At 34.7% G+C, this 27361-nt stretch overlaps 3 protein-coding genes across 3 annotated transcripts; 2 read left to right on the top strand and 1 right to left on the bottom strand.

Annotated features, from left to right (window-relative positions):
* The first annotated feature begins 258 nt into the window (after positions 1-258).
* On the top strand, positions 259-2184 carry LOC108341600 (tyrosine decarboxylase). Its single transcript, XM_017579265.2, has one exon. It carries the CDS (start codon positions 377-379, stop codon positions 1928-1930), a length of 1554 nt encoding a protein of 517 aa, XP_017434754.1. The 5' UTR covers positions 259-376; the 3' UTR covers positions 1931-2184.
* Positions 2185-5212: 3028 nt separating this feature from the next.
* Positions 5213-6222, top strand: LOC108342781 (uncharacterized). The gene has a single exon (XM_017580577.2). The coding sequence runs from the start codon at positions 5248-5250 to the stop codon at positions 6016-6018; it is 771 nt and encodes a 256-aa protein (XP_017436066.2). The 5' UTR covers positions 5213-5247; the 3' UTR covers positions 6019-6222.
* A 2630-nt stretch (positions 6223-8852) lies between these two features.
* On the bottom strand, positions 8853-9482 carry LOC108341599 (uncharacterized). Its single transcript, XM_017579264.1, has one exon. The coding sequence runs from the start codon at positions 9480-9482 to the stop codon at positions 8853-8855; it is 630 nt and encodes a 209-aa protein (XP_017434753.1).
* Positions 9483-27361: the final 17879 nt, after the last annotated feature.

The following is a 27361-nucleotide window of genomic DNA, read 5'->3' as shown; positions in this document are numbered from 1 at the left end:
ATTTGTTAACATATTATAATCCTATAATGAATATCCCGAATGAAATTAATAACGTATGTTCTCTATGTCTACCTGTTGAGAGTAGAAAGTTTGTATTTTTATGTCTGTGTGCTTAATTAGTGCTTAAATAGAGCTATATCCGGCTGTGACAAAAGCAAGTTTCGTATGAATATCAAGGGAAGAAAAAAAGTTTATATATGACGCTATAATTTAATGAGTATATTAAAGAAATTATATTGTGCTATATAAAAAGAGGAGGTATTGACAGAATGACTATGAAACCAAGCATAAAAAGATTGATCACACGCAGTGCTGTGAATTGCTCTCTATTCTATATATAGTTTTTCAGGCTTCAAGCTAAAATCCCACGTTCATCATGAATCCTTTAGACCCAAAAGAATTTAGGAGGCAAGGGCACATGATCATTGACTTCCTTGCTGATTATTACCAGAATATTGGCAAGTATCCAGTGTTAAGCCAAGTAGAACCAGGTTACCTTAAAAATCTCATGCCAGAATTTGCCCCTCTCAGTCCTGAACCGATTGAAACCATTCTTCAAGATTTGCAGCAGCACATAGTTCCTGGCATAACACACTGGCAAAGCCCTAATTACTTTGCCTACTTTCCCTCCAGTGGTAGCACAGCAGGGTTTGCTGGTGAGATGCTGAGCACAGGATTCAACTTGGTAGGCTTCAATTGGGTGTCATCACCGGCTGCAACAGAGCTAGAAAGTATTGTCATGGATTGGCTAGGCCAGATGCTGAATCTCCCCAAGGCTTTTCTCTTCTCAGGGAGTGGTGGAGGTGTGTTGTTGGGGACAACATGTGAGGCCATTCTGGTCACACTTGTTGCTGCTAGAGATAAAATGCTTAGCCAAATTGGCAGAGAAAGTATCTGTGAGCTTGTCGTTTATGTGTCTGATCAAACACATTGTGCTGTTCAGAAAGCAGCTCATATAATAGGAATTCACCCTAAAAATATTAGGGTAATCAAGACAATAAAGTCGACTTCCTTCACTCTTTCACCAGAATCACTATCATCCACCATTCAAACAGATGTTCAAAATGGGTTGGTTCCTTGTTATCTTTGTGTCACTGTGGGCACGACTTCAACCACTGCTATTGATCCATTGGGACCACTGTGCATGGTTGCAAAAAAATATGGCATGTGGGTTCATGTTGATGCTGCTTATGCTGGTAGCGTGTGCGTTTGTCCTGAGTTCAGACACTTCATTGATGGAATTGAGAATGCAAACTCGTTCAGTTTCAATGCTCATAAATGGTTTCTTACTAACTTAGATTGTTGCTGCCTTTGGGTGAAGGATCCAGCTTCTGTGATAAAGTCCCTATCGACACATACAGTGTACTTGGAGAACAGTGCTACCGATTCAAAACGAGTGGTGGACTACAAGGATTGGCAGATAACCTTGAGCAGAAGATTCCGTGCACTCAAACTTTGGCTCGTTCTAAAAAGCTATGGTGTTGTCAATCTCAGAAACTTCCTCAGAAGCCACGTTGAAATGGCCAAGACTTTTGAAGGGTTGGTGAAAAGGGACAAAAGGTTTGAGATTTTTGTGCCTAGAAATCTTGCTGTGGTTTGCTTTAGGCTTTTACCTTCAGCAGTTGCGAAGATCAGCAATGGAGGTTCCAAAACTGAGGATGTTGCAAAGATCAGCAATGGAGGTTCCAAAACTGAGAATGTTGCAAAGATCAGCAATGGAGGTATCAAACTTGAGGATGTTGCACATGGAATCAACCGTAGGTTGCTGGATTCGATCAATGGTTCGGGCACTGTTTACATGACTCATGCAGTCGTTGGAGGGGTTTTCGTGATTAGGTGTGCCATTGGAGCAACCCTTACTCATACAACACACGTTATCATGGCATGGAAGACGGTGCAAGAACATGCAGATGCCGTTCTAAATTACTGAGTTAAATCTACATTTTACAGGAAAAAAAAAAAAAAGAGTTTTTGCTCCTTTTTCTTATATAGCAAATCTGATTCTTCAGAATTTGCTAAAGTGGTAGCAAAATAAAATCTGCTTTCAATGTATTTTCCTGCTTGGTTGGGCAAAGTGTTTTTTGCCTTTTGAAATTGCTTGTTTATTTGTTATCAACAAAAATTCACGTTGTATGTTTTCATTTATATAGAAAAGTCTATGTTATATTTATATGTTAATCGACATGTCATACAAGTGTCACGTCTTCGTTCCTTTGAATTAAGCCTATTACGATGCATCATAATATTTAATTTAATATCTAATTTTGTTATTTCTTTTTCTTTAATCAATAATATGTCTTATTAAATGCTTTTAATTAACATGAAAGTAAAATATTAACTATTTTTTAGTTTTATATTAATAAATATTTGGGTGCTACTTATCATAACAGAAAATAATAACAGCCACAAAAAGAAAAAAAAATCACCTATCCCACATTTAATAGGTGGTGCATTCCAATGGCCTACTTCATATATTAGTTGCATATAGTTAGACACACATTCCTATAACTATTAAAATCGGTGAGAAGCTCACCATAGGTTTCAGTCAAGTTGGGTTTTAAAAAATTGTATTTTTTGATACGAGTCATATTTCAACCTGACTCATTTAAACCTGACTCATGCGGGTTGAATCCGTGATTGGTCGAGTTGGCCCACCAACCCATCTATCTTATTTTATTTTATTAAAATTTAATTTTAATTTTATAAAAAAATATTTATTATTTTGTTTTTCTTGAAAAAATTATTTAAGTTCCTTATTTTCAAAATTAATTAAACATTCATATTGGAAGTGAAATTTGGAATGAAATTTGTTTAGATTTAAATTATAAAAAGTTTGTAATTTTTTTTTATTTAAAAAAATTGTAATTAAGTGAGCCAGTGAGCCAACCCGTTTACCCACCAATCCGTAATGGATCGGGTCGGGTTCGAATTTTTCTGACTCACTAATAAATGAGCCGAGTTGGGTTGGCTCACTAAATGTCTAACTCGTGATGGGCTGGGCCGAGTGACCCGTTTTCGCAGCTCTACGCATTCCTTTGGTTTCTTTTTCTTTTTATAATTTTAAAAAATAATGTTAATTGATTTTTTAGATTATACAAAATTAACATTATAGTTCATTATGACGTGTTTTTTTTAGTAAACCTTTTAACAGCTAATTTATGGAAAATAATTAGTCATATAATTAAGTATGAAATCAATTATTAAGCTAAAAGTTATATATATTATATAGAGTTACATCCAACCACATTTGCAATGAAAACAATGATGAACTTTTCAATAAAACAGTCTATGAATAGCATCCAACTAATCCTTCAGAAACCATATGTTAATTATAGAAATTCTTATTGTCATAAGATAGATTCGTTGAAGCATATATATACTCGGAAGTCATTATTTTTCTTGGAATAGGTCTCTTCCTATTGATTAGGATGGCAATCTATTTTTGCTTTTCAAATTGACAAATACCACACAAATCACCATATCTTCAATATATCGATGTAGACTTCTGAACAGAACCAGCAAGGCAATTTGTTTTTCGAATTAAAAGTAGTAAATCTCAAATATAATACGATACAATTTATAACAATTTTCTAAATAATAATAATTAAAATTTTAATTTTAGATAATTAAATATTATTTTTTATTTTAGTCTTTTATTTTCATAAAACCAAATTCAATCTTAATTTTTTAATTTTTTTTAAATTGAAATCGTGGAAAGAAAAATGTTTCTTTTTGATAAATTTTACATAAATTATTATACATAAAAATCATTAAATAACAGCTAATTGTATAGAAAAAAAATACTTAAGCTAATTTAGATATTGTTTTATAAATTAAAAATGATTTAAAATAGTTTCTATTATAAATAAAGAATTTTATGAATAAATTAATGTCTAAATCAGTTTTTAATTTAAAGATATAGAGTAATTTAGAATCAATCATAAGTATCTTAAATTATAAATGTATTAGACACCAGATGAACTTTGATGGAAGCTAGAAAGAACATCTAGAAATATATATTTGGAAAATCGTTAAGAATTGTGTATGAAGTCGTTGGCAGGTGTGCCAGTGTTATTCTAGGAGCTTCCTCTGCGTGGAGATGATAAATTCCACGTGTACTTTATATGAACCATTTCTTATGATACAATTTATGCTTTATATAATGTAGTTAGAATCATTCTGTTAATATTCATATTCATCTGCACGATAATATTTCTTTCTTCCACTTTTTCAAAATAAAACCACATACACACCCTAACAATTTCTTTCAATTTTATTGGAACATTATATATATCTTGTATTTCTACAAATTTCACGATATTATGCCTTTCTAAAATATATCTAGAATATTTTTTAAGGATTATTGATATAAAAGTTTTTTTTTTCAGAAAACGATTATGAAGATTTTAATTTATTGTATTTATTCAAATGACACTTGAACCTCCAACAATACTATATATTTAATTATTCATCAAATATCCAAAAGATTCAGGAAAAAATAAAAATAATATAGACCTAATATTTCAAAACATCAATCACAAATCTTAAATTTATAAAACCTTTATTTGATAAATAAATTTAAATTAAAATTAAAATTAATAATAATTAATATAAAAAACTAATTTTGTAATTATATCACTCAAATAAAATATTAGAGCTTTATTGATGTAATTCATATCTTAAGTTCTATTAACTAAGATAATTTCAGAATACTTTCTACCAAAAACTGATCATTTGTAGTATATATCTACTATCTAATTTCAACATCGGTATCATGTTCTAAATTAGCCTATTAAAAACATGATAGTAAAGATAATCTGATTTTTAGACATAATTGTAAGTGAATAATATATATATATATATATATATATATATATATATATATATATATATATATATATATATATATATATATTTTAAAAGCTAACAACATGAAATTAATATCGTACCTATATTTCGTGAATAGAAATAGTAATAACAAATAAAAGTACGAATTAGATAAATCTCTAGTTAAAGAAAACATTCATAATATTTTACGTTAATTGTTTATTAAATATTAATCATTAGAGTAATTAATTAATTAATGAAAAATGAAAGACAACATCGAAAGAATTTTAGTGGCTTATATTGGACATAATTATTATAGAGAATAAAAATGTTACGTTGAAAGAATTTTGAAATGTTAGGGATAGAGAAAGCAAAGAGCAGCAAGGTTTGAGGAGCACCAAGCATTTTATAGTAGAAAGAATGGAGATGCCAAAAATGGGAGGAAGAGATGCATTATATATAAGGAGATGTGGATGTGTGTATAGCAAGAAAACGCAGGTACCTTATCTTTCTCCATTTGTCTCTGATCTTCAAACGAGCTTCTCCAGAGAAGAGACAATGGATTTCATTCCCAAAACCTCTTTCATCCTTCTCGTAACCCTATCATTCCTCCTCCTCACAAAACCAGTTCTCTCCTCCCGCGACATCCACATCGTCCAGCGTGAAATCCAAGAAGACATCAACCAACTCTGTCAAAAAACAACAGATCCTGCTCTCTGCGCCAATACAATCAAACCTCATTTCGCCCAAAACAAACTTTCAGCCATAAAAGCTCTCGACGTGGAAGTGGAGGCCACGCTCGCCGAAGCAAAAACTGCCCTAGGAAAAATCCAAACTCTGGAAAACAAAAAAGACAACACCAAGTCCACCAAGGATTCCCTCGACGTCTGCGATGACCAGTACAACAGCATGCTCGACGCCATTGAAGAAACCAAACAAGCTATCGCCAAGAACGACGTCACCACCGCTAAGTTCAAGTTCAGCGCCGTCATCTCCTACCACTCCGCCTGCCGGGACACCTTCAAAGGCGGCGTAACCCCCTTCGACAAGGACTCCAACGCCGTTTACAAGCTGGGCGGGATCGCATTGGACATTATTGCTGACATTGAAAAGTCTCTGCCTCCTCCGCGTTCTACACCCACGCAATCTGCCCCTTCTGCGTTCAGCAGTGTCATCGGAACCGTCTCATAAGGCGTCTCTTCGAAACATTAACCACGCTCGACAATTTCATGGAGTTGGCTTCTTCTGTCAAACCCACCGTGAATCTGATCACGCAGATTACCAAACCTATAACTTTTGTATTATGTAACTTTTTTTTTTACCAAAACGAAAGTTTTGAAAGTTTTGGTTTTGGTGTAGGGGGTGATTGTCCCCTCTTATATATTTTACCTAAAATTTAATAAAATACATATCTTTTTCTTACATCCTCTCATTTTAACTTTGTTCTTTCGTTATGGTTTAAATGGCTTGTTTATATTTTTAATAATCGGAGTTTCTATAATATTAAATTTAAATTTGCCACCCTTTTCATCTATCTTCTTCACCTTCGTATTGATGTTTTCGAAGCTTTCGTTTCAAATCAATATCTTTTGTTGAATGTGCTATTTATTGTACTCAATGCACATAAAAAAGAAGATTGTAACTAGTTACTAAGGGATGACATTTCTTTGTTGTCATCCTTCTTAGATGCATATGGATAAAATATATTTCAATTCTCAATTTAATATAAGTTATCAAATCTAATTTTACTTTTTTCATCAAAGATAATTGATGATATAAAGTTGCGTTCTTGTTGTTACTAAATTTAATAAAAAAACATATTATAATAAGGTTTATTAAACCTTTTTATTATGTAACTCAAACTTGAAGTAATATGTATATATCATGATTAAATCTTGAAAATTTAATATTATAATTATTATTTATGATGAGATATCATTATGTTATAATTATTATTAGTTATAGTATTATTATATATTTGAGGTAAGTATTATTCTAATAGAATTATAAGTTCATAAGGATACAATTAGTATTTTTTTTTAAAATATTCACTTCATAATCATTTATACTTATTATATTCCTAAAAATCTTAAACTTTTTTATTCATTTTAACGTTACAAAGATTTTTCAGATTAATTTCTTTTTATAAACAGTGACAAATTTCGTTCCAATCAATAAGAGGTTTTCAAATTCTCCCTCAACTTCCCTGTAAAATCAAGTTATAACCAATTATTTTAACATTGTAGTATTAGTTGATAAGAGAGGATAATTATATATTCATTAAATATATCATTTAAGATAGTTAAATGATAATTTAATTACGAGAAAATCACATTTAATAATATTATAGTATTATTTATATTTTTATACACTCTAATTATATGCTTTTCAATAATTGCGATACATATAAGAATAATTTTGAATTGAGTTTTGTTGACACTTTTGAATTTTTCTTTTATACACTGGTGAAAAAAAAATCACTTTTATGATAGTCATAAATATATGGTGGTCTAGACGTCACCATTGTAAAATAAGAGTGGAAGATAATTTTGTACTTAATTTAAACCTTTTTTTTTATGATAATTAGCAAAAATCATCCTTGAAAGTTTAAAATTTCATAGAAACAACAATTCTAGAAATTATTCGTGGTTGAAATGGTAATTTTAACGTTAGTAGGTGAGAATGATGATTGGAAGTTGAAAACTTAGGAAAGAAGAATGATTGTAGGAATCAATATGTCATTAAAAGTGGTAATTATGACATAAAAACCCCTCTCACATTTAAGGAAGAATGATATTCACCATCACAGATTGAAAGACACAGTGATTGAACACTAAATCCAATATAACATGTGACGATTAATCCACCAAATTAAAGAGGAAGAACGAAAGCAAAAACCTAAATGCCTCTGTGCATGTGGCGCTGTTTGAAAGCGAAGAAACAAAACAGAGAAGCGGGAATGAATTTCCATCTATGCCCTTCTCTTCAGCAGACCTATGGAATCTATGTTTCGTTAAATTAATAATTCATTTCACATCTAAGCAATTTATATTTCAACATTTCTTGATTTATATTTCAAATAGATTTATTTTTGTTAATAGTTTTAACACATTTTATAAACAAAAGTTTATGACTATGAGAAAGCTTATCTTTTAAGATTTTTAGTAAAACAAAATATTTTATTTATAAATTTATTATTTGATGTTGCTTATTAATAATTTTTTATTGTAATACCTAATTCATCTTTTAAATTTCTTCAGTATTTTTTTACTGTCCTAATCTATATATGGAAATGATTAAAAATTGTGTATTCTTTCTAATCCTCAAGAAAAAACTATTGGGAGGACATATAGTTGTTGAAAATCATTCATTTGCTACAAAATATGCTAGTAATAGAAAAAAATGTTCATAGATTATGATTTTTTTTCATAATAAATATAAATTTTTAATGTTTAGAATTGTTTAGATTCTTTTGAAAAAAGCGCATGTATTGTTGTACATTAGTTTAGTTTGGTTTACATATTTTTTTTAAATGATATTTTTCATGTGACAGCAAATTATAAATGTGCAATACAAAAAGTGAAAAAAAAAGTTACATGAAAATAATTTTGGTTATTCTTTTAACTGAAGTACAAATAAGTTGATTTGGAGATGATCACAATAGTTAATGAGGAAATTCCACAAAATTTAAAATTTAAAATTTAAAATTTATTTCATATATTTTTTAACTGAAGTTTTTGGAGATGATCACAATGGTTATTCTTTTAACTGAAGTACATTTATTTCATATATTTTTATTTAAATTTATAATTTAAAACAAGATAATTCATTTTATGATTAAAACACAACTGGTAATAAAATCACACAATTTAAAAAACAAATAAATTTCTTTATATCCTTCTCGTTTTCCTTAATATTGTTCCCATAACATCTCATTTCCTACCCACACAAAAGCATCATCCAGTTAAAAACCACAGGAAAAGAGAATAATTATTTAAACATTTATTGACCGGATAATATTGGGCCTAAGTGCAAGGCCCAACTGAATTCTGACACGGGGTAAGAACTGCTGGTGGTGGGCCAACGATTGGGCTTCCCATCGGTTGTCCTCGGCGACGACGGCTCTCTCTATCTTCAATGGCTTTCATAATATCCAAACAGTTCCCTCCAAGATCGTACAAGTCCTTCCCCTCCTTCACAATCGGTGAATTGTTGAACTCGTCGGTGCATGCCGAGAGGTACGAGAGCACCGCGCTGAACTTGAAGCGTGCCTCGGCGGCGTTGCGCAGAGCCACTACCGTCATGGTTTCTTTAATGGAGTCCATCATGTTATCGAATTGTTCGGAGCATATTTGGAGGGAATCGTTCAGATCCTTGGAATTGGTTGGGTTCGTGAGGAGTCTATTGACGAGGCTCGTAGTGTTTACGACCAGTTCCCGTGTGGTTTCAATCTCTATTTCTAGAGCAGTGTAGGCATTAAATTTTCGTAAGGTTATGACATGAGGAAGTATGGTTGTGAAGCACACAACTGGATTGGTGGTGGGCTTGCAGAGGGACCAGACGCGGGCCTGCGGCGTGCGGGCGGCGTGGGCACGGAGGAGGAGGCCCGTGAAGGAGACGAAGAGGAATAAGGTTTTGATGAAAGCGAAAGCCATGATTCTTCTCCTATTTCCAAAATAAAGGATGGATAGGAGAAGATTGATAGAGAGGGTCGCCTCTTGCACTGAGATCGTTTCCGCTATTTGAACTGAGAAACTTGTCCTAGAAAGCGGTTCCCAACAACAGAATACGCCCATAATAGCTCATTTCAAACGGTTTAAGTTTTGACTCTTACACTCCATCGCAATTCATATTCTTTAACTCCCTAAATTGTGTGGTGAAAATGAGACTACTTATTATAGTTAGTTATTCACAATTACTATACTATTTTCTTAATTAATAAATTAAATTAAACTAATTTATAAATTTCGTATACATACAATTTTTTTTATTTTTTTTGTTGGGGTCTTTTAGTTTGGTAAGACACTCATGTCATGCTTTCTATACTTTATATCGTACAATTCTTAGATTCTATAAGGTTGCAGCAGTGCGAATTGTATGTGCCCAAATAGTTAGAAAACAGTTTTATTTTTTAGAACGTATACTTTTCTAATTATAATTCAACGTATAATTGGTTATCTTTCTTTCTTCCTTTGTCCTTTTAATAATCAGTCATGACTTGGTAGGTTAGATATTGTAAAATTAGTTTCATATATGACGTTACGACAACTAAAACAAGATACGATCTAATTTAATTTTGGAATATTGGTTCACTTCACTTAACATATAAAAGATAAAAATTTATAAACATATTGTTTTAATATCTTAAATTAAAAGTAGTGTCAATTTTATTTAAGAATTTATCTTGTATCTTGTTTCAATTAATGAAATCGAGGTTAATTATTTTTCTACAATGAGTTTTCAAGTTCAAAGCTTAGGTTTATGTTTTATCTTCTCTCCTCTTTCAACCATAATATCAATCCAAACATTATTATCTTACTTATGATAATTGTAATTATTTTCAGTATTAATTTTCCTCGTATTTCAACCAATTGGTCCACCAATCATTTTATATGAAATCAAAACTATAATTGACTACTCAATTTATGACTAACCGAACAGTTATAATATACATATCTCATTAAAGTTATGAACTTTTCTTTAAAAAAAACTCATCATACTCATAAAATCAAATGGATGGAGTTTCAAACTTAACCCTACGGAACACCAAAATTCTTGAGAGCTTAGTATTATTTTAAAAGTATTAAATCACACTTACTTAGAGTTTAATATTATTTTAAAAATTCCGGGGGTCGAATTACAAATTTTGGGGTGCAAAAAGAAAAGGATGTCGGTTACCCACATCCAATGGAGTTGAATATAATGGGCATGTGACTCAAACTAGTTCTATGCTTAGTACACAGCCCAGATTCGTAGAAAATCCAATCCTTAGTTCTATGCTTTTTAAAGGGACAAATTATATGATTGAATAATCAAAGCTGAAATCCTAGAAAATAAAATTAACTAACACGTAATTCCTATATATTATCGAATTTAGAATATTAAAGCAAAACAAAAATTATGTCCACAGATTTTTAATTATTAAAAAAAAATTAAATATGTTTTTGAACATTAATAAAACATATCACTTTGAACGTTAATTATGTATTACCATAATTATAGGACCTTGATCTTAAACATGATCCATACCAATTTATGACTTTCAATATCTTTGACAAAAAAAAAAGCTTCTCGTAATTAAAATTCTTCATATAACTTTTGTTGTAGGATAAATATTTTACTATTCTGAGTCGGAGGTTAACTAATTTTTTAAATGATGTTGCATAATGGGCAGAGTGGTGATGCAGAGTTATTAAATGTTTAGGAGACATGAGATGTAAAGTTAAGATAAAAAAAATGGAAGAGATGGCTTTAACATCATCTACGTGTCATTTTGTAATTGATCCAAAATTACTCTATAATTAATAATAATAATTATAAATATCAACATGAACTAATCAGAGAATGATATATAAATGATATATAAATGATATTAAAATGTTATAAAAAAATATTTTCAAAGCATATCATCGTATAAAAAAATAGAATGCGATCTGGTTGAAGTTTCCCCGTGAGTGCAACGTAATCTGCACAAAGATTGAGCAGGCCACCACAGAGGTACCAGATTTGCATTACCTGGTATCTCCCATGCATGCCAGCCCCTCACACAAAACTGTCGGTAAGGAATCTCCAACCACACACCCTTCTCTTTCTTCTGCTCCCCATACATGCATCTCACCCTTACATTTTTTTTTTTACACTAACATTACAATATCACAACAACCTAAATTTTACATCATCATTAATATTCCAAAATTAACCCAATCAAAATTTAAATAAACTTAATATCATTATATGATTATAGATGTTAAAATGAGTTTTAATATGTAAACAATTCGATTTATTAAGGGTTTAAGTCTTTAAAGTTTGAGTAAAACTGAATCCAATTACCTTAATCCACGAGTTACACAACTTTGAAGAACATTTGAAGGTAAATTGACCCCTAATCCACAACCACCCCCAAACTTTTATTAGCTTTTATAAATTTTAATTAAGCTATTATAATTAATTATTATTTATAATTACGTAGACAGTCAATTTAATCTTTCTAAATATTAAAAATACTTTTCACTAATATTTACATGGTTTAATATTTAATTTATTTGATAGTTTAAGTTATGTATATTGATATTTAAATTTTTAACTTCTATATTTATAATAATGTTTGATAAAATAAATGAGTATTTTGATTTTTACTGTTATAAAAAAAGTAAGCTGAGTCAATATATTTTTATTGTACTATAATTTATATATATATTAACTTACTAACATATCAAGATATAGTTAATCGACTTAAATTACAAAAAAATTTAATAAAAAAAAAGTGAACCAAATTCAAAACTCGTAGTGAACCATCGAATTATTTCACTTTCAAACCCTATTCAACTCAGTTTTATAAAATTAACTTATTTGTATTATAATTCAATGATATTTGGCGTCTTTGGTTTCTATGTTTTATTTCATATTTTATGTATGGGTGTTGTGGGTACTGGTCGTGAAAGTTTGTTCAGTCCAGGAATGTCATCTTCCCTATTTTGGTCTTTCTCGTAATCATGCCTTGTTTTGCCTTTCTTTTGTTCGCACGTGTATTTTTGTTATTCATATCTAGAATATGTACTTGTCATTATTCAATATCCAACCCATTGTTTTCCGTATAAGATAAGATGGTGTGCAATTATACAAAGCTTCTGTTCATCATGAATTCTGTATAGTATTCTCATCTTTGCATCTTGTGCTCAACCATCCGACATGGCAGACTATTTAAACCATATTTAACTTGCCTTTTCATCCCACATAAAACATACACACGATTTGTTTATACATATAAATCTTGTCTTTGTAACTCCATTGCCGTAGGTTGTGAGCTCCCCTGGTCTGAAACAAAAACATTTTATTACTCGGTTCTTATCGGCTTACACGTAAACAACTTTCTCACTACTAATTTTTAAAATTCAAGGCTAACATACTTAAAAGGAAGGTATTTGCTTTCGGTCCATGATTATGCATCTTTAGTTAGGTTAGAAAAGTAGTCAGTATAGATGGCGACATTAATATTAATAAATAACTTTATTTAAGTAGTTAGCAACACTATCTTCAGGATTCCAACAACCAAAATAGCAGAAAAAAGTATTTCTTATGTTGACTTTCAATGTCCATGCCTACACATGTTTTTCATACTCTTTTTATTAGTGTTTTTGCTGAATGGGACAGGGGAAAACTCCTGCTACCTCCGTCCGGAAACAGTCCTTCTCCTCCGCTCGGTCTTCCTTCTCTTCCGCTCGGTCTTCCTTCTCTAGCCTCCTCTGCGCTCGGTATCAGTGCGGATGGGTTGACCTGCAGCAAACACTCCGACGATCAAGTCAGAATGGGCTCTCGCAAGTCTATAATTATCAAAAGAACAGAGAGTTTACCTTCTCCTTTGACTACTATTTATACAATTTCAGAGAATATTCCCCATTAATTTACCTCTTAATGGCTTTCAATGCACATTTTAAATACTCGACAAGGACCGTTACCTCATTAACCACACATTTATGAGCATTCAACTGCTGTCTCCCGCCCGCAATTGCCCGATCGACTATGTTATGCTTACGAGCTCCGGTCGGACATACCAGGTATGGAACACCCGATCGGGTACGTCTAAGTCTTCCCGAGGGTGGAACACCCGATCGGTTGTATCTAAATCTTCCCGGTCGGTTGTCCATCCTTGGTAGTAACACAAGTCCCCCAAGCCTTAGCAAAAATACTTTTGCATAAGGTTTTGAAGTGATCTCCGTTTGGCCGGTACCTTTCTTTGCTGCGACAAGTTTGACACGCTAACACTTGCTTCGGTGAGAGTTGTAAAGTCCCGCCTGTAACTTTTAGGCGGGAAATGTGAAAAACTGAAACGTCAGATCGCCTGATCCGTCAAATCTTTTCGTGGTCGAAACGTCAAGTCACTTGGGCCGTCAGATCTCCTGACGGTTGACGCTTCGGATATACCCATTGAGTCAGTTTTACCCTCGGTATAAATACCCGTTCTTTTTACCCTAACTTCTCACTTTCATCTTCTCGCCGTCGCCAGCCTCTCCTTCCTCTGAAGCTTCTCCTTCCTCTGAATCTTCCGTTCTCCACTCAGGTAATCATGTCTTCTGATTTTTCTGGCGATGAGGGTAGGGGGTACGCTGACAATGACAATGCCAGTCCATCCTCTTCCTCCTTGGCTTTATTTTCCGGTCCCAGTGCTAGGGCCTCCCCTTCAGGAAACTCCTCCGATCTCCTGGTTGACAGCGACGCTCCTGACGAAGTTGCCATCCACGTGGATTCAACCGGCGCTTGGGACGGAAAGCCCCGAGCTTGGCCACCGGTTCCTGGCTATGAATGGGTACCTCACGAAGTTAGGCAACTTCCCTCCTCTTTCTACGATCGCCAGGCTTTCCGCAACCTAATCCCTCACGTTTGCCTGGTCAAGAGTGCCGACGACGCCAGGCATTTTAAACTTGCCATCTGTCAGAGGACCGAGCGCGTCTGCCACGGTCGGGGCAACTACCCCTCTGATTTCTTCTACGTCTATGCGACCATGTTCAAGGATTTAAAAGTTCTTCTGCCCTTCTCTGATTTTCAGATGGGTGTACTAAGAACACTTAACTTGGCTCCTACTCAGTTGCACCCGAACGGTTGGGCCTTCATGCAAGTGTTCTCCGCCATCTGCTCGGGTTTAGCTCTCTATCTGACCCCGGCCGCCTTCCTTTACTTCTTCCACGTACAGCCTCATCCATCCAAGCCTTGGGTTTCCTTCCGGACGGTCGGGAACAAACATCTGTTAACCCTCTTCAACAGTTCCTATAAAGACTTTAAAAACCACTTCTTTAAAGTCGTGCCGACGGAAATCGGCCAACAGAGCTTTTGCTTCCCGACCGGAGAGGCCAAGTTTCCTTTCTACTGGACCCGAGATCCACGGAAAGTCCTTTCATGGCCTAAACCCCAGATGGCTCCCGAGGACCTGGACTTAATAAACCAGCTTTGTCAGCTACCCCCCAAGTCCTTTTGCCGTGCTCTGATCGGGTTTTTGGGCAAAACAAATCTTCCATCTAACGTGTTCGGTAAGTTATCCTTGATCGTCTTTCGTCGAGCAGCCATTTGTAACTTATCTGAATTTTCTTCCGCTTTGCAGATTATCTCTCGAAGATGGATCCGTCCAAGAACAACACCTTCGCCCGCCTGTTCGCTCAGAGGGGAGGCGATGTGCGAAAGCCGGGCGGGAGTTCATCCCAAGCCCCCTCCGCTGTTGCTAAACCTGTCACTCCTCGTCCAGTGCCACAGGTTTCCATTCCTCCGCCTCCGGTCGAGACTGTGGCCAATCCAGCGCCTCCTTCCAAGTCCCCCCCCGAAGAAGAAGGGGAAACGAAAGGCCGCTCGGGAGACCTTTGCCGAGTCCAAGCATGCCAAGAGGAGTTTGCCCGACGGGCCTCCTCTCCCCAGTCTTCTGAGTCCCAACTCGTGGGTGGCCAAGCATCTTCACTTCGACCACTTTGCCGAGGACAAGGCCCTAATCAGTGGAATGACCGAGGAAGAGGTCTCCAACATGTCTTTGGAGCTGACGGCACGGGCGGCCTTATGCCAGACCTACGCCGCCTACAAAAGAGCCTCTGCTTCCGCCGAGCTTCAAGAGCTCCAAGCAAAGCTCGAATCTACTATTAAGGCCAACCAGGACCTTACTCTTCGGCTAGCCGAGACCGAACGGATGGCGGAAGAGGACAAGAACAAAGCCAGCACACTGTTGGCCGAGGGTCGTGCCGTGCAGCGCCGTATGCAACGGTCCCTGGACGATGCAAAACTGGACCTTCAGAAGGCCACTGCTTCCAACACAACATTGACTACCGAACGAGATTCTCTTCTCGATCGGGTAACCAAGTTGGAGGCAGAAGTCAAGCTGCTGGGTGATGAAGTAGTGAACGAGCATGTGCTCGGTTTTGACAAGGCTGTCGCCCAATGTCACCTTCTCTTCCAAGTGCCTACCGACGACCCTCGTCTGGACGTGAGCATGATGGTGGTGGACGACAAACTGGTTCCCATCCATGTTCCCCCATCTTCTCCTCCGGTCGGCCAGAATGTCGAAGCTCCCATCGAGACAGTTGGGGAGACTGACGGAGCTGAAGGCCAACCATAAACTCGTAGACTTAGGATTTTACTGATTTTGCAATTTACCTTGTAACAATTTTTAGAAATTTAATGAAAAATTTCAAGTTCTTTTTGCCATTCCGCCTTCTCCCTTTTTACTTGCATGTTCCTGTTTTACTGGTCTTCCCGCGCCTAGCTTTTCATTTCATGCTTGGTTTGCCTCGTAATAATGCCGCTCGGTTTAGGTCTTAGGAGCTCTTTAGAAGCGTGCCCTAAGACCAAGGTGAGAGTTCACAAAAGAAATCTGCCTCACCCGCTCGGTTTAGGTCTTAGGAGCTCTCTAGAAGCGTGCCCTAAGACCAAGGTGAGAGTTCACAAAAGAAATCTACCTCACCCGCTCGGTTTAGGTCTTAGGAGCTCTCTAGAAGCGTTCCCTAAGACCAGGGTGAGAGCTCACGAAGAGACTGCCTCACCCGCTCGGTTTAGGTCTTAGGAGCTCTCCAGAAACGTGCCCTAAGACCAGGGTGAGAGCTCACGAAGAGACTGCCTCACCCGCTCGGTTTAGGTCTTAGGAGCTCTCTAGAAGCGTGCCCTAAGACTAGGGTGAGAGCTCACGAAGAGACTGCCTCACCCGCTCGGTTTAGGTCTTAGGAGCTCTCTAGAAGCGTGCCCTAAGACCAGGGTGAGAGCTCACGAAGAGACTGCCTCACCCGCTCGGTTTAGGTCTTAGGAGCTCTCTAGAAGCGTGCCTTACGACCAGGGTGAGAGCTCACGAAGAGACTGCCTCACCTGCTCGGTTTAGGTCTTAGGAGCTCTCTAGAAGCGTGCCCTAAGACCAAGGTGAGAGCTCACGAAGAGACTGCCTCACCCGCTCGGTTTAGGTCTCAGGAGCTCTCTAGAAGCGTGCCCTAAGACTAGGGTGAGAGCTCACGAAGAGACTGCCTCACCCGCTCGGTTTAGGTCTTAGGAGCTCTCTAGAAACGTGCCCTAAGACCAGGGTGAGAGCTCACGAAGAGACTGCCTCACCCGCTCGGTTTAGGTCTTAGGAGCTCTCTAGAAGCGTGCCCTAAGACCAGGGTGAGAGCTCACGAAGAGACTGCCTCACCCGCTCGATTTAGGTCTCAGGAGCTCTCTAGAAGCGTGCCCTAAGACCAGGGTGAGAGCTCACGAAGAGACTGCCTCACCCGCTCGGTTTAGGTCTCAGGAGCTCTCTAGAAGCGTGCCTTAAGACCAGGGTGAGAGCTCACGAAGAGACTGCCTCACCCGCTCGGTTTAGGTCTCAGGAACTCTCTAGAAGCGTGCCCTAAGACTAGGGTGAGAGCTCACGAAGAGACTGCCCCACCCGCTCGGTTTAGGTCTCAGGAGCTCTCTAGAAGCGTGCCCTAAGACCAGGGTGAGAGCTCACGAAGAGACTGCCTCACCCGCTCGGTTTAGGTCTTAGGAGCTCTCTAGGAGCGTGCCCTAAGACCAGGGTGAGAGCTCACGAAAAGACTGCCTCACTCGCTCGCTGTCAACACAACGAAAATTCTGTGTAATAAGCAATGTATTATTGATAATGAATGGTATATACAAAGCTCTTAGCTGTAATAGAATTTTAAATGAGATGTGTTCCACGTATTGGGTATAGACTTTCCCGTCGGGTGCTCCAGGCGGTATGCTCCGTTTTGTAAATTTTGAACCACCCTAAAGGGACCTTCCCAATTGGCAGCTAGTTTTCCTGCCAATCGGTTCTGTCGGGCTTCTACTGTTTTTCGCCACACAAGGTCTCCTTCCACAAATTGTCGGGGCTTTACCTTGGTGTTGTAGCGTCTTGCCAACAGTCGCTTAGTAGCCTCCGCTCGGATCATAGCCACTTCTCTTCGTTCCTCTAGAGTATCTAACTCTACTCGCATCTCCTCATTGTTATCCTGCAAGCTTATCCTCCTTCGCAGGGAAGGTTCCCCTATTTCGACCGGCAGCATCGCATCCACTCCATAGGTTAGGCTGAAGGGAGTTTCACCAGTTGTGCCGTGCGGCGTGCAACGGTATCCCCACAGGACCTCCTGTAACTCATCTACCCAGAGGCCTTTGGCTTCTCCAAGTCTTTTCTTCAGCTCGCCCACGATGACCTTGTTGGCTGCTTCCACTTGGCCATTTGTTTGAGGGTGTTCTACCGAGCTCGTCACATGTTTAATTCCCAATCTGCTGAATGGGACCGGGGAAAACTCCTGCTACCTTCGTCCGGAAACACTCCTCCTCCTCCGCTCGGTCTTCCTTCTCTAGCCTCCTCTGCGCTCGGTATCAGTGTGGATGGGTTGACCTGCAGCAAACACTCCGACGATCAAGTCAGAATGGGCTCTCGCAAGTCTATAATTATCAAAAGAACAGAGAGTTTACCTTCTCCTTTGACTACTATTTATACAATTTCAGAGAATATTCCCCATTAATTTACCTCTTAATGGCTTTCAATGCACATTTTAAATACTCGACAAGGACCGTTACCTCATTAACCACACATTTATGAGCATTCAACTGTTGTCTCCCGCCCGCAGTTGCCCGATCGACTATGTTGTGCTTACGAGCTCCGGTCGGATATACCAGGTATGGAACACCCGATCGGGTACGTCTAAGTCTTCCCGAGGGTGGAACACCCGATCGGTTGTATCTAAATCTTCCCGGTCGGTTGTCCATCCTTGGTAGTAACAATTAGAAAGTGGATTTTAAGCATAACTCAACCTCGTAAGATAGCGGCCCGATAGGGGTGGAACGATATGCCCAGCAAACAACAAATATCGTTAAGATAGGCTCTAACCATGACTCTGATAACATGTTAGAAGTGAGTTTTAAGCCTAATTCAACGTCACAAAACCAATTTGTAAGATGAGGTTTGCACCTCACTTATATATTTTAATTTGGCCTTATCTCTAGTCGATGTGGGACTTCCAACACTTTTTATATATAATTAATCAAATACGGTGAAATTAAAATAATTAACTATATATTAATATATTAGGTAATGTCATTCATATTAGTGAGCTTTTTCAAGTACTACGTGATTTCCAAAATTTTAAGATGAAGTGTGGTAATTGTTTCCCTGCTTACATGTTTTCAGCTTCTAATAACTATTATTTGAAAGCTTATTTAACTTTTATTTGTTCTCGAAAACAGAGAAACTCCTATTCAAAGAGTTTATTGATATTATTTTTCTGTGTTATTTAATCTCATAGTGAGTAATTTAAATAGATTCTTAATAGTTTATTTATATTCTTAATAATAGACCACTTACTTTAAGTTTAATTAAATTTACTTATATGAAGAAATTTAATTGTTCGTGAAAAATTCACTCAGTACTTATTCATACACTAGACATGCATTTTTTATTTTATTTTGACATGACTTTGTTAAAATGTGACCAAAAACAGTTTTTGGAATTTTGTTGTCTCAGATTGTGCATATCATCATGCATTTTTTTTATCAGGTGGACAATTTTTTTCCTTGAGTATAAGTCTATATTAGTATTAAAATGTTTTAAAAAAACACATTTTTCATGTATGTTGATTTGACTCTTTTTTATGTAAGTTTCTTTATGCAAGATATTGGCTAAATAGATACTAACCAAATTTGTTAAATCTACTCTTCTAATATTTAAGCACGAAAATTTATTTGAATATTTATTTGTTATACCTGCTGTGTCGAAAAGGACTAGATGAACTGGTTGTAGAATTAAATCATGACCACCAAGTCTTAAATTATAATATCAGTTTACATAAAAAAAAGCTCAATAATTAGAAAAAAAATGCAATTATCGTCGGTTACATACATTTAGCTATCATATAGCTTTTGTTATAATAATACCAATGAAAGGAACAGCTTCAAGAAACAAATGTTGATGCAGAAGTGCTGAATATCATGCAGACATTACAAGATGACAGCAACTGCGTACCCTTTAAACGTCAATGATAATGACATTACCATTTTGTATAACAAATAAAATTCACACTATATTGTTGTAACAGCTATAATGAAATTGTATTTAATTAGTGTTATTACAGCAATTTGGGAGATTTTTTCTGCACATTTTGGAAGAATTTTTTGCGAGAAACAACCTATTTGAATTGAGTAGAATTGCGATGAATGATAACTGTATGGATTTCACTACTCAAGCTCATTGTGATGAATGATAATTATATGTATTTCACTATTCAAGTTCGTTGCGAAATTTGACTATTTCTCATTCAAAGTCTTGTTGGTAAGAACTTATATTTATAGACCTGAAGTAATTTATTATCTATTTTATTACTAAGAGTAGTATTGTCAAAATGGATTAGAATCCGCAGGCCAACTCGGCCCACAACGGGTTTAAGTTGTGTTGGGTTTAAAAAAAATGAAATTTTTTTGGGTGTTACTCCCTCCACCACCACCCCTTGCTCCCTCCACCACCCAATTCTTGTTTTACCCCTCTTTTTATTTTTCCATTCCTATTTTACCCTTAGTAAAATTTTAGGTTTAATATTTTTTAACCTCTACCCACTCCAATCCTCTACATGTATGCAACGGCAATTCTTCTTCCTCTTTATCGTTCGTCCCCTCATTGTTTCATTGTGCTTTTCTTCCTCTTTTTCACGTTCCACTTCTTTCTCTCATTCTTTAATTGTGATAGAATTGTGGTCTCAGAGTGTGGTGGACTTTCACTAGCTAGTGTGCTTAGCGAGAGATTGCAAGTGGTGGTGGAAGCAATTGATCAGCCGTGCCAAAATCGGTGTGTGGTGGTGGTGGTGTGGTGATGCTTGAAGGATTCGTCGTGAAGGTGCATAATAAACCCTAAAAAAATAAACGTATAATCTTTAAACGGATGTGAGCATCCCTCAACGGATGTCAACATCCGTTTAAAGTTACATGTTTATTTTTCAGTTTATTTTTATTAGTTTATTTTTTTATATTAATTTTGGAGATATTTTAATAATGTAATTTATATGTTTTGATGTATTATTTTTGAATATATTTTTGATGTATTTTAATAATGTATTTTTGAATATCTTTATTGTTATTAGTTTATATTTATATATTTTTTTGTTTTTTCCGTATATATAATTAGTTTTTTGTTTTAATGTTTTTGTATAATATATATTTTTATATATTGTTTTTGTATTCTTTAACAATTTTATAATTATATTAAAAATTATTTATTAGTTTAATTATATGAAATATATAATTATATTATATTAATATTTTTGTGAGAAAATGAGAGTTGGGAGGTGAGGCTGAGTGGAAAGTAAAGATGGGTAGAAAGACATGGTTTGAGTTTAAAGTAAATAAATAGAGTTAAAAGTAAAAAAGATTATTTTTGTAATTAATTTTTTTTCGCAGAAGGTTGGGGAGGTGGAGGGAGGAACACCCAATTTTTTTATACGGGTCAATTTTTAACCCAGCTTACTTAGAACTCGGCTCACTCGAGTTGAACCCGTAGTGAGTCGAGTTGGCTCACCAACCCACCTAATTTATTTTACATTTGAGTTGTATGTTAATTTTTTTTATTTTGAATTGTCTTTGAGTTTAACATCATTTTAGGATGAAATTATTTAAATTTGAATTACAAAAAAATTATAATTTTTTATTTTATTTTTAAAAAAATGTAATTAAATGAGCTAGTGAGCTAATGCGTTTAACCCACCAACCCGTAATAGCCTCGACCGTTTCAAAATTTTTTAACTTGTTAATAAATGCGCCGGGTTGGGTTGACCAATGAATCAACCCATGATAAACCGGACCGGATTAGATTAGGTGGTCCGTTTTCACAATACTAATTAAGAGTAACAAGGTGAGTCATGTGTAGTTAAAATGAAACAAAATTAAGATTTAATTTTGGAACTTCAAAATATATTAGACTTTTTATCGGGACGGACCAATAATAAATTTATTTTCAGAGGTACAGTATTAGTACAAAATATTTATCAACCTTAAAAATAACTAATCTTTATAAAGACTTAACCTGATATCTTTACTCATCATTTCGGTTTTTTTTTTCATTTATAACATCTAAATTTGAGCCCTTATACCATAGACAACGGAGTACATTAATACTCAAACAAACGATTTGTCAGTTTCTGAGTCATACAATGTAGCTTTTCATAATAATATTGTGTTCCACGAGAAAGATAAAAAAAAAGTAATGTCTATAAAAGATAAAGCAAGTGACGAGGAAAAGATTAATGAGATTAAAACGATGATAAAATATTGTATTTTAAAAGGTAGGTGTATAAATCGAATTGAATTGTTAGTTCGTATCCGTAAACAGTAGATGCAATTAAGAAAGGTATTTGCATAATGTTGCCTAGAGTCAAAGATTTTGATATTTGAAGGGACAGGAAAAAGCAGGACCCCCATGGAATGTGTAAATACAAGCGTGTGGGCAAGGCCAATTTTTCCACTGTGGTTCGCATACTTATGTACATACAAAAACATATTTTTAGTGTAAGAAACCTCAATGATTAAAGGGTTAAACTCATCATCAAGAACCCTAAAACAAACCCATTTTGTCTGGTGAGAAAGAAGCGTGATACTAATTAATTGGATTATGGATGGTGGTGGCCCCGACAACACTTGGTGGCGACAATGTTGGCTTCTAATTAAGTTTGTTTGACATGCAAATGCAAATTCTATTCTCACCTAACGCTACCTTTGACGGTGTCCCCACCCACATACATGCCCAAGATTCACAAATATCCCACCCTACGAACATTTTCTTTTTTTTTTCTCAGACCATTGCACTTGGCCGTCGGTGACTGTACGAGGAAATCGTTACGAAAGTAAACGATTTTTATTTTATCCAACATATGTCTGTGGTATGACTGTGGACCCATTGGGAGAGTAATTAATTAAACACGGATGATTAAGTTATGTGAAAAGCAAGGCAACGTCGTACAACAGTCTGCGTAAAAATATACTTGTTATGATCTTTTTGACCCGCTATCTAAGGAACGTGGAAAAGCGAAACATTTCACTCTCGACCAGTTTCATGTTTCTCTTTTAGGTTTTTAGTGAGATTTTAGATCATGATTTTGCTGTCACATTGGAGGAGGACCCATTGACGAGTGAGTTAGTGAGTTAGATCAATCACTCCCGAAATCCTTGTTAATTCCGGCAGTAATTGTGTGACGACAACATGAAAACGATGGATTGTGAAATGTGATTCAACTTAATTTGTGATCACAATCATTTACATCGGTTAGGGGAATCGACCCATGTTTGACCTCAACCAAAGAACTGGGCTCCAACTACACCATATTGAAGCATTTTTTTATATTAGATCGTTCAATTTTAAACCTGAGGATAATGTATTCAGCTAATTTGTTGGATTAACTCCAAAACCTATTCATACATGGGTTCCTTCTTATGACTTTCTTTTTTATGACAGAGCATGAGTCAACTCTTACTTTTTGCTATTTAAAAGTCAATCATAAAAATATATTTTTTATGTTTAGCTAGATATAAAATAAGTAAACAACATTAATATATGACTGTCCGATCAATAAAGTTTCTAAGAATATTAAAAAGTCACTTCAAACTCTAAGTTTATGTAAATTGGACGACTTCTCATACAGATCAGTGTGATCATTATTAAGTACAAACAACACAAATCCAACACATTATAGGTAAAACATATTTATTAACTCTTGGATCGTGATTAGGTCAATTATAATTAAAAGTTCAATTCGAAATCTATAAATAAAGAGATAAGATAAAAAAAAGTTGATGATTGCATTTATTGTGAATTTAAAATTTTACTACAGTTACCAATAAAATACATTTAACTAACTTAAGTGTCAGAATACCTTTAAAAGATATTCACCTTGAAAACTAAAAATAAAAAAGCTAAGAACAACAATAATAACGATAACGTTAACAAATTAAAAAAAACATAAAAAAAATATTAATTGTAATCCACTTTAAACCTAAAACACAAATTATTTATTCAAATAATAATTTGAACACGCCCTCGCAGCAAAAACGCAAAAAAGAAGAAAGAAATAAAAGGAAGTATAGTGAGTAAGTGGTTTAGGGTTAATATATAATAAGTTTTGAAATACCTTAGTTATCCACCTGCTTGTTTGGAAACTAAAAACAAAAAGATTAAGGACAAATGTGACGACAACAACAAAAGATAAAGTTAAAAAATTAACAAAAAGAAATGTAAAAAAATGTTAATTGTAATCGACCCTGCATCCAAAACACAGACTATTTATTCAAATTATAATTTGAGCATGCCTGGTAGCAAGAGCGCAAAAGGAAAGAAACAAAAAAGAAAAGGAAGTATAGTGAGTAAATAGTTTAGGGTTAATATTATAATAACGAAGAAATATGAAGTGAAGTATAGTGTTTCCCGTAAGATTGAAATAATTTGAAGAAATACAGTACATATATAGTGGCAATACGTAGTTAATGCAGGAATTGATCATGTGCCGCCGACAGAGTGAAAACAGTTAACTTTTCATTCCTCGGTAATTTATGAGCATGGCTGCCTCATACAGCTCTCAATTGTGACCTTCGTCCTTCGGTTGACCCCATATGTAAGTATTTGACTACTTGTCATTCTCCCCAACAAGTACACATATCTATATAAAATTTTCATCTCAAAACTATTCAAACCCATCACAACCACAATATCATCTGTGATTCCTTTCTCTTTCGGCCTCATCGCTTTCATTTTTCTTTATATTTTCTCATTCTCCGTCTTTTATATTATTTTCAGATTCTGTGGTATACTGTGCTGGATATATAACTTATATTCCATAAAATAAGATCTTTTCAAACATAAAGATTAAAAAAATTAACTTTTCGATATCTTGGAAAATTAATCTTTGTAACTATGATGAACAAAATCTATACATGATTCGATTTCTTAGAAATTTTACACAAGATAAAATTGGTACAAATATTATTTTACAAGTTAATTTTGTATGATTTAAATTATATTTAAAGTTTATTTTTGAATATGATAACAAAATCATTTAAAATTTATATCCTGATAAGATCTGTGATTTGTTGAATCTATCACATCATTTTCTATTAAATCATTTAATTTATAATTTTATATTCAAAATATATATATTTTGACATAATGAGTTTGTTAAACATTTACAATATTTAGAAATAAAGTAAATTTAAAATAAACATATGAATACAAACATTATTTCATAAATTAATTTTATATTAAATGACAACTATTTTAAGATGGTGAAAAAATAAATAAAATGAATGAAAATAATTTATTTTGAGATTATATATATATATATATATATATATATATATATATATATATATAAAAGTTTCATATCATATTAGTTAATCTATGAATAATAGTTTAATCACTGATATGCAAGGAAATACATGAAAAGAATACATAAAATACCAAATCTGCGCTTACAATACAAAAGATAAACAAAAAAAAGAGAGTCAAGATTGATGGATAAATTTGATAGAAGTACAATATTTTCTTTTATTTAAATTGAAATCAAACATTTTTAATACCTATTTTTACTTATTTCAGTTGAATAGCAAACATTTTATTTCCCTTTGTGTTGTGTTTTGATTTGTTTATTGTTTATTGATTTCTGTCTTGAATGAAACAAATTTGTAGCAACAAGTTGATATGAGATGATGATGTATGTGATTTTTGTAGGACTTTGTGGGTATGGGATAGCTTTGAGTGTGATGAGCACAGCTAAGCAGTAGCAGTTGGTACACTGGTACGCGTCGATGGACTTATGTGGTACGGTTTGAGATTGGTACTGTCACTGAAACTGTATTTTAGAGAGGGGGCCAGGGTCAACCATTAATACTAAAAACAGATACATCGTTTCATAAATATATATCAACACAAAATTCGATACGTCTGTCAATTTTCAATTGTTTGTACAATATCCAAAAGGGTATATAGGTAATCCAGGGTTAGATACGTAGGTATGGCTTGATCTATGTTACGGTAAACCTGGCATTTTGTTTCTTTTCTTGTTTTAGCTTTGGCCTTAAAACGAGAACATCATAAAGTAGAAAAATTAGAGAGATAGAAGAAACGATTGATTGTCGGTACGAGCGTAGAATGCATGGAAGGAGAGAAAGAGCTTTTGGAGAGAAAGAGAAAAGGGTAAGATCTGTGTGTGAGACCACATCTTTGTGAGAGGCCCTACTCAGATTTTGCCTCTGACCCTTACACTACCCACCAATGCTCTTCACCAGCGACGTAACACTCCCTGCCTGATACCGAATCTCATCCCCAACATTACTGTCCAAAATATCAACCAACTTTCTTTCACGTAACCCTTTCTTACATTATTATTTCTACCACCCACAACATCCTTAACAAGTCAATATTAAGATTATTAAGGAGAGATTTACTGACAGACACAAATACTAATGAGATATCAGTCTAAGAGACAGTATTATTTACCTAAAACCTTAGTTTATAGGTTTTTTATTTTTATATAATATTCTACTTTCTCATTTCTGTCGAACGTGGAACTTGGACTCACACTTGAATTTCTAACGATCTCTCCCTAAAAGGTAAGTTCCTTCCACATAGGTACATTTCTCCTTCAACAGAAGTATTCTCAACCAACCACAATCACGAGTAGCCCTTTTCAACCATTTACCTAAATATCTTTTGAGAGGAAAACTTTCACACAAACACAAATAAAATATAAGTTCAACCATACAAAGGATTGACATCACTCTTTACCCAAAACTTTAAAATTATGAGTTAATAGATCTTTCCTCTTTATGTAATGCTCTACTTTCTCATTTTCATCCACTGTAAACTTTAACTCACTCAAAATTCCCAACAAATACTAACAATGTCACCAAATAATATCTTAAAGAATTGGATTTGCTTCTTTTACTCTTCCCAGTCAAAATAATCACTCTAATGTTATTGCCCTACTCATCACAGCATCTGTGTGTAGTCTATGTTCTGTATTCAAGTTGCAAATTCAAAGTACAATTCTTAAAAAGAGATTTTAATGTTACGAGATTAATCCATGAATTTATTTGTAGTACTAATTCCTATGGCAACTTGTAAACGCACGTTCTCTCATTAATGCCTGTCTTCTACTTTTCTCTCTCTCTTTTATATGCGCCACAGTTTATTTTATCCAAATATGGGAGAGAAAGGGTTTTGCATGATTCGACGTTTACATATATGGTTTGATTTCTATGTATTCCGTAAAAGTTGCTATATTATTAATTCATTTATTACTGAAATAAAGAATTTCAACATTATACGTTTTAGATATTTTACATT

This window comes from Vigna angularis, chromosome 6 (genome assembly GCF_016808095.1).
Source record: "Vigna angularis cultivar LongXiaoDou No.4 chromosome 6, ASM1680809v1, whole genome shotgun sequence".
In the NCBI taxonomy this organism is placed as follows: Eukaryota; Viridiplantae; Streptophyta; class Magnoliopsida; order Fabales; family Fabaceae; genus Vigna; species Vigna angularis.
The sequence above is the reverse complement of the archived record's forward strand: the minus strand, read 5'-3'. Positions and strand labels throughout refer to the sequence as shown.